Source organism: Trypanosoma conorhini (genome assembly GCF_003719485.1).
Source record: "Trypanosoma conorhini strain 025E chromosome Unknown Tco_14.4_contig_00351, whole genome shotgun sequence".
Lineage (NCBI taxonomy): Eukaryota > Euglenozoa > Kinetoplastea > Trypanosomatida > Trypanosomatidae > Trypanosoma > Trypanosoma conorhini.
Window position 1 is genome coordinate 6,824 of NW_021704433.1, and position 10,211 is coordinate 17,034.

Here is a 10,211-nt window from a genome sequence, read left to right on the forward strand (position 1 = left end):
TCGTACTTCGTATTACTAAATAAATATTTTATTACGTTCCTCCTCTCTCTCTCTCTCTCTTTCTTGTCCACGCTCTTTTTTTGTTGTTGTTGTTTTCTTTTTCTTCTTATTTCGGCTCTTGTCGCTTCTACTCCCTTGAGCGTGTGCCTGTTGTTTCTACCCCATCGGGGGCCTTTGCCGCCCTCTCTCTCCCTCTCTGCTCGCTGGAGGGAAGAAAAAGCAAGGAAGGAAGAAGGAAGAAAAGAGGGGCAAACGGGCGCCCGCGTTGGGCGGGCCTAGAGGTAGAGCGAGGACGCAAAGACAATGTCGCGCTTGATCAGCTGAATGCCCTGCAGGAACTTGTCGTGCAGCTCCAAGCTGCCAATGGCGGGAGACCGCGCCGCCCCCGCCATCTGCCGCAGCTGCTCCTCCAGGCGCCGCATCATGCGGACAATCTCCCCCTCGTAGGCGCTTGTCTTGCTCATGAGGTCCACAAACTTGGCCCCCTTGGCCCACATGTAGGTGACCTCCATCAGCGACGGCATCGTCTTCTCCACACTCATGCCCTCCTGCACAATGCCACTCTCGAGGCTCACCGTGGCGATGCGGCTGACGATCTCGTTGAGCTCCTTCAGCGGCTGCTGGAATTCCTCGGGGAGGGAAAACCCATCCGGGGTGCGGTGCACGTTCACCAGGCACGACATCAGGGCGACAATCATCTCCGTCTCCATGGAGTTCAGCACGCCCTTGAAGAGGAGCTCCGTGAGCAGAATCTCATTCTCGTCGGTGGTGGTGATCTCGCACGCCACACGCGCCTTGCGCAAAATAACGTTGTCCTTGTCAATGTAGTCCAGCCGCCGCAGCACCCGCATCATCTGCTGCAGCTCCTCTGAGAAAATGGCCCGGGAAACCTGACTGAGTTCCTCCCTAATGTCACGCAACTCCGTCTCCAGCTTGGCCCGCTGCGTAAAACGCGCAAAGGCCAACTCCAACTCTTTGGTGGGGCGCTGCACGAGCTCGTTCTCCTTCAGCTGCGCCTCCAGCCGTCCCACCTGCACCCGCAGCTTCTCAAACTGGGGGTCATCAACGCCCATCTCCTCACCCGTGAGGAGCGGCACCTCGTCGTCGTACTGCCGGTGCAGCTTCGCGAGGGTCTGCACCATCTGCGCCCGGCCAGACTCCGTGTCGGGCTCCGCCGGAAGATTCACGCGGAAGCGGGCCACCGCCTCAATGTCGGTGAAGTCAAAGCTCAGGGTGTAGAGGTCCGCCGTACTCGTGGTGAAGTCCCTCACGTGACAGGGGACGAGCGCGGTGGGCTGCGCCGCGTTGGGCTTTGCGCAGATGACCGCGACATCCACCGCGAAGGCGGAGGGGTCCTTGGCGTCGGCGTCGGCCGTCTTGGCGTGGAAGGCGCGGCAGATGCCCCAGTTGAAGAGCACCCCGTCCGCCGCACGGCGCACGCGGACGAGGCGGCCGGAGTGGGTGAATCGCCGCAGAAAGGTCGGCTGCCTGAGAATGTCGCCCAGCTGCTTGCGGCGGCCCGCGAGGAGCTCCTGGCAGAGGGTGTACTGGCGACACACCTCCTCCTGCTCGACGTGGATGGACGCAATCTCATCCGCCAGCGCCGCGGCGCGCTTTTCTAGGGCGGGGCGGTTGCGCAGCCGCTGAAACTGGGCGAAGCTGCGCCGCATCATAAACTCCGGGTCGACGTCCTCCACCCGCAGCAGGTTGAGCACCATGTTGTAGGTCAGGTGGAAGCTGCTGTTGAGCACGTCCGCCCCGCCGCCGGTGAGCTGCTTCAGCGTGTCGGGCTCGACCGCCTCGTCCACCATGGCGATGACGACGCCGACGCGGTCCAGCCCACGCCGCCCCGCGCGCCCGGACATTTGGATGTACTCCCCGCCCGTCAGGTAGCGAGTCTTCTCGCCGTCAAACTTCTTGACGGAGGTGAACACGACGGTGCGGGCCGGCATGTTTAGACCCATGGAAAAGGTCTCCGTGGAGAAGAGCACCTTCACAAGCCCGGCCTGAAAAAGGATCTCCACCACCTCCTTCAGGATGGGCAGCAGCCCGGAGTGGTGAATGCCGACGCCGCGCTTCAGCAGCGGCAGCAGGTGCTCAATCGCCGGCAGTTGTCTGTCGTCCTCCGCGAGGCACTCCATCGCGTTGCTGAAGACCTCCGTCACCAGCGCGTCCTCCTCCATGTTGTTGAAGTTCAACTTGGAGAGCGCCAGGGCGCTCCGCTCACACTCCGCCTTGGAAAAGGAGAAGACAATGATGGGGTACATGTTGCGATCCATCGCCAGCTTGATAATCTCCATGATCGGCTGCGTCCCCTTCCTGGAGGACTTCTGCTTGCCGCGAGTGAGGGCCGCGGTGGCCGGCCTGCTGGCGTCCGCGCCGGTTGCACCGCCGCCACTGCCGCTGCCCGCGGCCGCGTCCACCGCCCCCATGGAGGACATGGCCCGCCTAAAGTTGTCGTCGCGGAACTTGCCCTGCTCATCCACGATGAGGAAGATCCCGTCCGCGCCGCAGGGGTAGAGGTAGTGCTGGAGCGGGACCGGGCGGTAGTCGGTGTGGATGACGTGCACCCTCGTGCCGGGGTGGATGCTCTCCACCCAGTCGGCAAACTCGCGCGCGTTCGGGATGGTGGCGGAGAGAAAGACGTACTGGCACCCCTCCGGCAGCAGCGTGATCGTCTCCTCCCACACCACGCCCCGCGACTTGTCCCGCATGTAGTGGACCTCGTCGAAGATGACGCACCCCACCTCGCGCAGCATCTCGGTGCCTCTGTACAGCATGCTGCGCAGAATCTCCGTCGTCATGACGAGGCAGTCCGAGTCCGCCTTGATGGTGGTGTCGCCCGTCATGAGACCCACGGAGTCGAACTTCTCCGAGAACTCCCTAAACTTCTGGTTACTGAGCGCCTTGATGGGGGAGGTGTAGATGACCCGCCGCTTCTCCCGCAGCGCCTTGGCGATGGCGTAGAGGGCCACCGTCGTCTTCCCGGCGGAGGTGTGGGCGGAGACCAGCACGCTGTCGCCGTCCTCGAGGGCGTCGATGCTCTGCCGCTGGAAGGCGTCCAGCTCGTACGGGAACGTCATGGCCGGGGCCACCTCCCGCCGCGGCCGCTTCGCCGGCGGCTCATCGCTCCCCGACATTCGCCTCGCTCTTTCCGCCGCTGCTTCCTACTGGCGGCACGCCCCAGAACAAGAGGAAAAAAAAACAAAACAAAACAAAAAAAGAACAGACACGGGGCCACATGGATAAACAAATGAATAATTGGCGGGGAGGGCGAGGGGGGCATCACACACACACACACGCACGCAAATCCAGAGGGAAAGAGAGACAAAAAAAAAAAACCGGCGGTGGCTTCCAAAAGCGAGAAGGGGGCGCGTTAATCGATGTTACCAAGATTGCCCTGCAGCTTAAGAATGGCTGCGGCGTGGTCCTCCAGCGGGCCGCGAAGCGCCGCCGCAAAAACGTCCTGAGAGGACTTTTGTGCCACCGTGACGAGTCTCGAAATGACCTCCGGAGCGACGCGGCAGTTTGACTCCATCCAGACGATGCCGGCCGGGTCGTGCCCCTTCACCGCGATGCAGATCACCGGGCACTGGGAGCGCATCTCCTCCGTCGTGAGGTCCACCACCGCCACGGCGTTGATCAGGCCCACCGTCTGGGCATACACCACGTCCCGCATCGCCACACTCGCGTCGACGAGGGCCAGGCAGGCGGCGTTGATGCAGGCCGCCTTGTCGCTTCCGTCCTGCCGCAGTACCTCAACACAGACGTGGATCTGCGAGTTTGGGTACTGCGACAGCAGCACCACAGAGCGGGCCACCTCCACCACGGCGGCGCCGATCTCCTCCGACAGCCTGGACCTTCGCTGCGTCTCACGCCTCCGTTCGCCGGCGAAGGCGGCAATCGCCACCTCGCAGGTGAGGATGGCCTCGTTGTATTTGCCCTCCAGCCTATTCGTGACCTCGCGCGGGCCGTAGACGGTGGCGCACACGGTAGACAGGCCCGTCGTCACCGTGCAGCAGCCGTCGCACCCCAGCACCTTGCCGAACTCCAGCGTCATGCGCCTAGACTCCTGCGGTCGACGGCCGTCCAGCCGCAGCCCCGCAGGGTTGATGTACTCCTTCTTCTCAGACATGCACGCCGCCACCTCTCTCCTTCGCTCCCTCACACGCCCACAGCGCCGGCCGGAACTACCGACACCAAAATGGAAGGCGAAAAGAGAACGTAAACAACCCTCGCAAGCCCGGCTGCGCGGCAGGTAATAAAGTGGCAGTAGAGCTCCGCAGAAGGGCCGCCGTGACAGCTGAAGGCGTTGAGAACACGCACAGACACAGAGCGAGAGAGACAAACACGCACACACACAGAAAGAAGACTGAGAGGGGAAAAAAGGGGGGGGGGTGATGACTTCTCTGAGTCGCAGGCCATTAGTACCACCATCACATGGGAGGAGTGTATGTGCGCGTATGTGTGTGTGTGTGCGTGTGCGTGTGCAGGAGGAGTAGGAAGGGGAATAGCAACAACAACAACAACAACAACAACAAAACACACACACACGAGGGGGGCTCCTTGAAGAACTAGAGCCGCCATTCATATTGTCCTGCTGTTGTCAAGTAGCGGACCCACTTGGAGGGGGTGTAGCGAAGCAGCGGCTCCTCCACCCGCAGCTCCTTCACCGAAAACCCGCTGAGAGCGTGGGAGGGCGTGGTGAAGCTGATCTTGATGGGCGGCCGCGCCCACGCCTGCTCGGAGGCGGCGACGGTGGGGGCGAGCAGCACGATCTCCGCCGCGAGCAGCATCTCCTCGTCCTTCCGCGAGACGCTCGGCAGCGTCCAGATGACGGCGTGCTGAACGCCGTCAAACTTCGCGTGCCCGCGTGCGACGTTCACCTTTACATCAGCCGTGTTCTCGGGGCACGGGATGCGCACCTCCACCTCGTCGCAGCGCAGCCCCGCCGCGATCTCGCACTTGAGCCCAAACTCCACCTCGGTGCGCGTCTTCGACACCTCCGTGAAGCGGGTGTGCAGCACCTTCAGCGGGGGTGGGGCGGCGAGGGCGGCGCGGTACCGCATCAGCAAAAACACGCCGTCCAGCGGCACAAAGGCGAGGGTGCGATCCGCCTGCAGCGAGACACACGCGTGGTAGGAGGCGTCGTACTGGCCAACCTCGTCGCTCAGCACAAGACGGCACTCCGGCATGCCCGAGAGAAAGCTTTTCACCACCACGCGGCCGGCGATGTTGCTCTCCAGCACCTGACCGGTTTGCGAGACCAGCACGTACAACTCCTCCAAGACGTCTACAAATACTTCATTCACGCGGTACCAGAGGCCGCTGCTGCGCCACGGCGTTTTTCCCGTCAGCCGCGTCGTCACCCCCTCCGCCTCCGCCGGCCGCTTCATCCGTGCAGCGTCGATCCCTTTGGCGCCGACGAACGTCTGCAGCAGCCCCGGCTCCGTGGTCTGCGGGTAGCCGAAGTCCATCATCTCATCAATGAGCTCCAGCAGGGCCACAAAGTTGTCCTTCAGCGTCTCCTCCGTGATGTCCTCTAGGTACGCGTGGCACACCTCCAGCAGGTGAAGCATGAACTGGAAGGAGGCGAAGCAGTTGCCGTTTCCGTCCGACGCGAGGACCACGTACAGGTCCTGGAACCGCAGGTGCACGAAGCAGAGGCCGTCGACGATGTTGATCGGGCTGCGCTCCGCCATGCCGGTCGAGAGGAGCCGGTTGCGGAAGCTCTCGGCCAGGCCTCGCACGCTGAAGCCGTCGCGAAACGCGCGCGAGAGGACGACGTCGCCCCGCGAGTTGAGAAACAAGAGAACGCCAATCATTGCGCTAGCAGCAGGCAGGCGCGCAAGCGAACGAGGCAGCAAAAGGAGGAAACAAACGCACGGCGCAAAAAGAAGAAAGGGGGGAAAAAAAAGGAAGAAGAGCACGATTATTACAAGTGGACACAAATAAGAAGCAAAAAAAAAGGGAACACGCGCCGATTTCAGCTTCTGCAGACAACAATGGCGCCAGCGCAGAGTTCAACATTCCCTCAAACGCGCGGCGGCGCCCGGGCGGGAGAGGTCCGCAGTAAACAGAGACGGGAGATATAGAGCGAGCGAGCGCGCGCAGGCGGTGCTTACGTAGCCTCCTCCGCCTCACCGAATTCACCCGCGATATTGCGCTTGTACTCTGCCTTCATCTCGCGTCGCCGTTTTCGTCGCTCCAGCGCCTTGCGGTCCCGCACCTCGTCATACACGGAGACCCGCAGGTACCTGTCCTTGTCCACCTTGAAGTCGTTCAGCGCCTCAAGGGCGGCCGCCGCCGCCTCGCAGAGCTCGTAGACCACAATGGCGCACCCTTTCGTGGAGGCGTCATCGCCCAGGCGCAGCTGCTGGATGGCGCCGTAGCTCCCAAAGACTTTGTAGAGCTCCTCGCCGCGGCACAGCTTCGAGGGGATTCCCGTGATTAGAAGAATACGCTCATCCGGCATTAGTCTAACACAAAACAAAACAAACACACACACAACCCACAACAACAACAGCAACAAATGGGGTGTTCGTGCAACTCACTGCTAGAGAGCGATGGGGCGAGGAAAGGCATTACAAAACAAGAGTCCACAGATATGAGATGCACACACACACACACACCTGCATGCGCCTTGGTGTTGCAAAGGGAATGAAGAGCGCGTGTGTGTGGGGGTGTGGGGGTGTTAAAAAAGAAAAACGCGGACAACGCGTTCCCTTTTCAGTTGTTATTGTTTTTCCTCCTCTCCCTGTCGCACTCGCTTTCGTTATTCCCGTTGCCTTTTTTGTCACACCTCTTCCGTGCCCCCCCCCCAGTCTCTTTCCCGCCTCCAGATATACACAGAGTTGAGCGGGTGGAAGTGTCACGCGGCGCACTGCTGGGATAACTCTTGAATCGATGAAATGCATGTGACGGCAGTTCCCGGCACCTTCGCGCCCACAAGCGCGACGTTTGGAAGCACCGTGCTCAGGAATGACGCCTGTGCCTCGTTGTGCGTCACTACTACGGTGGGCTTGATCTGCCGGCAAAACGACTCATACCCCTTCGCTGTCTCGCAAAAGAGGATGCGGTGCCGCACAAGCCCTGGCACCTCCGCCAACATGGCGAGGACCGCGTCCTTCTCCTCCTTGCAATTAATGCGGCACATCACGTAGACTTCCATGTCGCGCGCGAGTGCCATGAGGGTCGCCTTGGCGTGCTCGCGCCACTGCCCGTGCTCCGCGAGCACCTCCCAGGCCACGCAGAGGCGGTGCCCCTTAAACTGCTGCTGGCGCATTTGCTGCACCAGCGACGGCTTGCCAGTCTTTGAACCGGGAACGCCCGGCGTCTCGCGTCTGCCGCCCCCCGGTGCATTTTTCATTAGAAAGACGTAAAACGAAACGACGCCCACCGCCGCCGCAAAGAAAAGCCACACATTTGAAGTCGTCATCGATTGCCAAAGGACCTCAAGAAGTGGCTTGCGGGCCATGCGTGTTGGGTGCTACCGGGGAGGGCGGTGGGGGGGGGGGAACGAGGAGCGCGGAAGCGGTTCAAACAAAAAGAAATGAAAAAAAAAAAAGGAAAACGATGCACGGGGAAGAAGGCCGTGCCAAAGGAAAAAAAAAGCACACACACACACACGCAAAAGAAAAGGGGCAAAGAGCAAAGAGGGTAAGAGGCAGAGCAGGAAGCAAAAAGAAAAAAAAGAGAATAATCATAATTAAGTGGGGAAAGGGGGAAAAGGAGGAGGAGGGGGGGGGCACTGATGAAAGCAGTCAAAGCATAAAGGGCAAAAGACAAAAAAAAAAAACACAAAAACTGCGCACCGTCCAATGGCTGTCCTGTGTTATCGCTAGGGTGGATCGCGCTAGGTCTCGTAGACGTAGACGCCCGGACTCCTGCCGCGTGAGAGCAGTCCCTTCTTCAGGAGGGTCTCCAAACCCTGCTTAATCTCAGTCATCGACGGCGCGAATCCGACCTTTTGAAGCGCCTCCGTCACACACCCGCACAACTGGAGGTGCTCCATTGTTTTCCTGCTCTTGATTATCTGCACAATCGCTGCCTGAATACTGATCGCGTGCGAGTTCTCCGAGTCACGCGGGGTTCGTGGCTCCAGGCAGTCCTCCGTCGCCCTGTTTCCACCTGCCGCACGTAGACGCAGTTTACTTTTGGGATGACTAAAAGCGTGATTAAACGCATACGCCGAAACGCCGTTGACGCGGGACACCGTTATCAAACCCAACTGCAAAAGAGATTCCAATTGAGGTAAAATGCTTCCCTCGGACAACTTCGCCTCACTAGATATTTGCTGCAGTGACAAGCCCTCACTGCCTGGACCCCCGTCTTGAAAGCAGAGAATTGTATTCACAAAGGACGTGGGTGCCACAAGCTCATACGTCTTCCCGTGATTCAGCGTAAACACCACCGTCCCTAGGGCGGTGTGAAAGGAAAGCCGCCTCCCATTATGACGTGGAAGGTAGTAGGAGCGGAATAGCCGCATGCAGTGCTGCATGCTCTCCGGAAGCTCGATCCCCGGGTCTGCGTAATCGGGCCAAACGCCAGTGGTGATGACGGTGGCGTGGAATTCGCATGGCAGCTCCGTCTTGGCGCCAAGCTGGCGAAGAAACCCATTGTTGAGGCCGACGCGCATGCGCACATCTTTCATCATAACATCAAAGTGATTTACAATGGGGTCGCCAGACTCGTCCCGGAGCCGGTCAATTAAAAAGTTTTCCTGCGTCAGTGGATCTTCAGGCTTGGAATTGATCAACCTGGAGGCAATCAGTAGTTTGAAGTTGTGCTCAAACGCGTCTCGTGACTTTAAAAGACGAAACAGACCAAAGACGTCGGCAGCAACGCGCTCCAGTTCAGCCTCGTTTATCTTGGCCCTGACCTTGGCATCGCAGTAGTAAGCAAGCTTCTCCGCAAACCAGGCGTTTTCGTTGAGGATCCCCGCAAGCGCTCGAGGCACCGGGGATTGACTGGCTTTGGAAACACCAGGCAAGTTTAAGACCAGATTTTCTAGCCTGTCCCTCAACGCCAAAAGCTTTTCCACGGCCACTACCGGGTCGGCCTGACTCACATCTTTTAACGCCTCAGTTCCCATCTTTATTGCGGCGCTCACGACCATCTCCAGATAACTTTCTGATTCGCCCACCTTCGCGAGAGCCGTCGCCAGGCGATGCACGCATGGAATATTCATTGCCTCCACCATCGCAGCACCACCTCCAGGTTGGCTGTAAAGAAGTCTTTCTTTGTTGTCTTTGATCAACAATATTCCAAGGCTCGTCTCAACACGCCGGCCAGTGTCTTCCCCAAGTATAGCCGAGACCTTGGCTTCGACGTCCTCAATGACGTGAAGCGCCCACCCAACATAGCCGTTGATGTCCAACTCACATTGTTTTATTAGCATTTCCTGTCGGTATTGCTCCGTCAAGACAGCAATGAGGGGCTTCTCTACTTGGGGTTCGTAGAGGACATCTCTGTACAATTGAGAAATCTTCAAGCCCAACGCCTTGAGAGCTCGTTTGGCATCTGCATCAGCAGACAGGCTGCCTCGAACGCACTTTACAAATGCTTCAGACAGCTGAGCATTTCGCAGCACGACATCACAAAAGAGGCGTTCCCCCATTTGTGGAATTGTTTGCCCGTGACACGTATAATTGTTGTTGAGATATAATAAGGTCTTGCCAATATAATTCACTGCCAAAGTAAACTCATCCCATTCCTTTTTCAAGCTTTGCAAAAATGTCTCCTCTGCGACTCTGAGCAGCCGGTCAGACAAGCCATTTACATGAGATGAAAGTATCGCCTCAAGGTTATCAAAGAGTACTCCGCTGCGTTGTTGTTGGCACATTTGAAATACGGAATGATGCACCTGCTGAAAGGAATATTGCGACATCGCCTTGTTGAGAATGGCAACAACTGTATCTCTGACAATTTTCCATCGCTCATCCACAATTACATCTGTATTTTGTGGAAACGAGGCTACAGCCATTTGGTTCTTTATTTTCCTGTGGCCCTTCCAACGCCGAAGAAGAAAGCAAATAACAATTTTTTTTAAAGAAAGGAAACCAAGTATTCCTTTTTTTTTGTGTGTGTATAGTTAATTATTATTTTTGCAAATAAAGCGAGAGAAAAAGAAGAACAAAAGAAAAAAAAATAAGCAAAAAGAAGAAAGCGTAAAAAAGTTGCTTTGAAACGCAGAAGCAAAACAGGAACGG

General features: G+C 58.3%; 6 protein-coding genes across 6 annotated transcripts, besides 13 other annotated features; all 6 read right to left on the reverse strand.

Annotated features, from left to right (window-relative positions):
• Positions 1-39: 39 nt before the first annotated feature.
• Positions 40-64: a microsatellite.
• Positions 65-205: 141 nt separating this feature from the next.
• Positions 206-248: a sequence feature (GA-rich).
• A 27-nt stretch (positions 249-275) lies between these two features.
• Tco025E_05756 (superkiller viralicidic activity 2-like 2) lies at positions 276-3,140 on the reverse strand (the record flags this gene model as incomplete). Its single annotated transcript, XM_029372648.1, has 1 exon — positions 276-3,140. The coding sequence occupies one exon, from the start codon at positions 3,138-3,140 to the stop codon at positions 276-278; it is 2,865 nt and encodes a 954-aa protein (XP_029227295.1).
• Positions 3,141-3,184: 44 nt separating this feature from the next.
• Positions 3,185-3,196: a sequence feature (A-rich).
• Positions 3,197-3,226: a microsatellite.
• A 60-nt stretch (positions 3,227-3,286) lies between these two features.
• Positions 3,287-3,308: a microsatellite.
• Positions 3,309-3,376: 68 nt separating this feature from the next.
• Tco025E_05757 (ribosomal rRNA processing protein 41A) lies at positions 3,377-4,135 on the reverse strand (the record flags this gene model as incomplete). Its single annotated transcript, XM_029372649.1, has 1 exon — positions 3,377-4,135. One exon carries the CDS (start codon positions 4,133-4,135, stop codon positions 3,377-3,379), a length of 759 nt encoding a protein of 252 aa, XP_029227296.1.
• Positions 4,136-4,318: 183 nt separating this feature from the next.
• Positions 4,319-4,363: a microsatellite.
• Positions 4,364-4,449: 86 nt separating this feature from the next.
• Positions 4,450-4,490: a microsatellite.
• Positions 4,491-4,514: 24 nt separating this feature from the next.
• Positions 4,515-4,545: a microsatellite.
• Positions 4,546-4,574: 29 nt separating this feature from the next.
• Tco025E_05758 (putative clathrin coat assembly protein) lies at positions 4,575-5,825 on the reverse strand (the record flags this gene model as incomplete). The annotated part of the gene is made up of 1 exon (XM_029372650.1): positions 4,575-5,825. One exon carries the CDS (start codon positions 5,823-5,825, stop codon positions 4,575-4,577), a length of 1,251 nt encoding a protein of 416 aa, XP_029227297.1.
• Positions 5,826-6,121: 296 nt separating this feature from the next.
• On the reverse strand, positions 6,122-6,475 carry Tco025E_05759 (RNA-binding protein; the record flags this gene model as incomplete). The annotated part of the gene is made up of 1 exon (XM_029372651.1): positions 6,122-6,475. The coding sequence occupies one exon, from the start codon at positions 6,473-6,475 to the stop codon at positions 6,122-6,124; it is 354 nt and encodes a 117-aa protein (XP_029227298.1).
• Positions 6,476-6,615: 140 nt separating this feature from the next.
• Positions 6,616-6,632: a microsatellite.
• Positions 6,633-6,871: 239 nt separating this feature from the next.
• Positions 6,872-7,477, reverse strand: Tco025E_05760 (uncharacterized protein; the record flags this gene model as incomplete). Its single annotated transcript, XM_029372652.1, has 1 exon — positions 6,872-7,477. One exon carries the CDS (start codon positions 7,475-7,477, stop codon positions 6,872-6,874), a length of 606 nt encoding a protein of 201 aa, XP_029227299.1.
• A 63-nt stretch (positions 7,478-7,540) lies between these two features.
• Positions 7,541-7,573: a sequence feature (A-rich).
• A 56-nt stretch (positions 7,574-7,629) lies between these two features.
• Positions 7,630-7,690: a sequence feature (A-rich).
• Positions 7,691-7,761: 71 nt separating this feature from the next.
• Positions 7,762-7,806: a sequence feature (A-rich).
• A 49-nt stretch (positions 7,807-7,855) lies between these two features.
• On the reverse strand, positions 7,856-9,985 carry Tco025E_05761 (putative cullin-like protein; the record flags this gene model as incomplete). Its single annotated transcript, XM_029372653.1, has 1 exon — positions 7,856-9,985. The coding sequence occupies one exon, from the start codon at positions 9,983-9,985 to the stop codon at positions 7,856-7,858; it is 2,130 nt and encodes a 709-aa protein (XP_029227300.1).
• A 139-nt stretch (positions 9,986-10,124) lies between these two features.
• Positions 10,125-10,169: a sequence feature (A-rich).
• The last annotated feature ends 42 nt before the right edge of the window (positions 10,170-10,211 follow it).